The following is a 616-nucleotide window of genomic DNA, read 5'->3' on the forward strand; positions in this document are numbered from 1 at the left end:
CGTCCCCCACCCCCAGAAAACCACCCCTACACCCACAAACCCCAACTCCCCAACCCCCCACACCACCCAAAGCACCCCACCAGGCGGTCGACCAGGTCCCCCAGCCGCTCCGCCAGCGCCAGCGCCATCAGGCCGCCAAACGACTCCCCGAGCAGGTACACGGGGCGGCCCCCGCCCTCCGCCTCGATCGCCGCACGCAGGGTCGCCTAGGGGCGGTGTGGGGGAGGTCAGGGGCAGAGAAGCGAGGCTTCAGGGATGAGATTGGAGGTCAGGAAAGAGAGCCGCAAGAAGAGGGACACAGCTTGGATTCTGGCCGGCCGGACGTGTCCGTGCCTGCGCAGCTACTGCCTTGTTGCTGAAGCAACAACCGCGTCAGCCACCCGGCCTCCGAATGCCATCCCCCCTCATTTGCGTCCTCCCGCCCAGGGTGGCGCCTCCGCCCCCACAGCAAAACACGCAGCCGCACCTCCACGCTGTCGACGAGCTGCTCAAAGGATGAGCGGTCGGCGGCCGAGATTACGAGGCAGCGCAGGTCGAAGGAGGCCATGAGGCGGGGGAACTGGAGGTGGGCGGCCAGGCCGGTGCCGTCGATGCCTTTTTGGGAGGGGGGGTGGGC

The 616-nt window shown here is 68.3% G+C and overlaps 1 protein-coding gene across 1 annotated transcript in view; it reads right to left on the minus strand.

Moving 5' to 3' along the window:
* MNEG_14995 (Acyltransferase-like protein) overlaps nucleotides 1–547 on the minus strand; it is a gene marked incomplete at both ends in the record, with an annotated part of 4,345 nt that extends 3,798 nt beyond the window's left edge. Inside the window, 2 exons of the mRNA XM_014036534.1 lie at nucleotides 81–206; nucleotides 467–547. Of these exons, the coding sequence (XP_013891988.1) occupies nucleotides 81–206; nucleotides 467–547 (207 nt within the window). The remainder of the gene's footprint in view (nucleotides 1–80; nucleotides 207–466) is intronic.
* Nucleotides 548–616: the final 69 nt, after the last annotated feature.

This window comes from Monoraphidium neglectum (assembly GCF_000611645.1).
Source record: "Monoraphidium neglectum strain SAG 48.87 unplaced genomic scaffold scaffold04940, whole genome shotgun sequence".
Taxonomy (NCBI): domain Eukaryota; kingdom Viridiplantae; phylum Chlorophyta; class Chlorophyceae; order Sphaeropleales; family Selenastraceae; genus Monoraphidium; species Monoraphidium neglectum.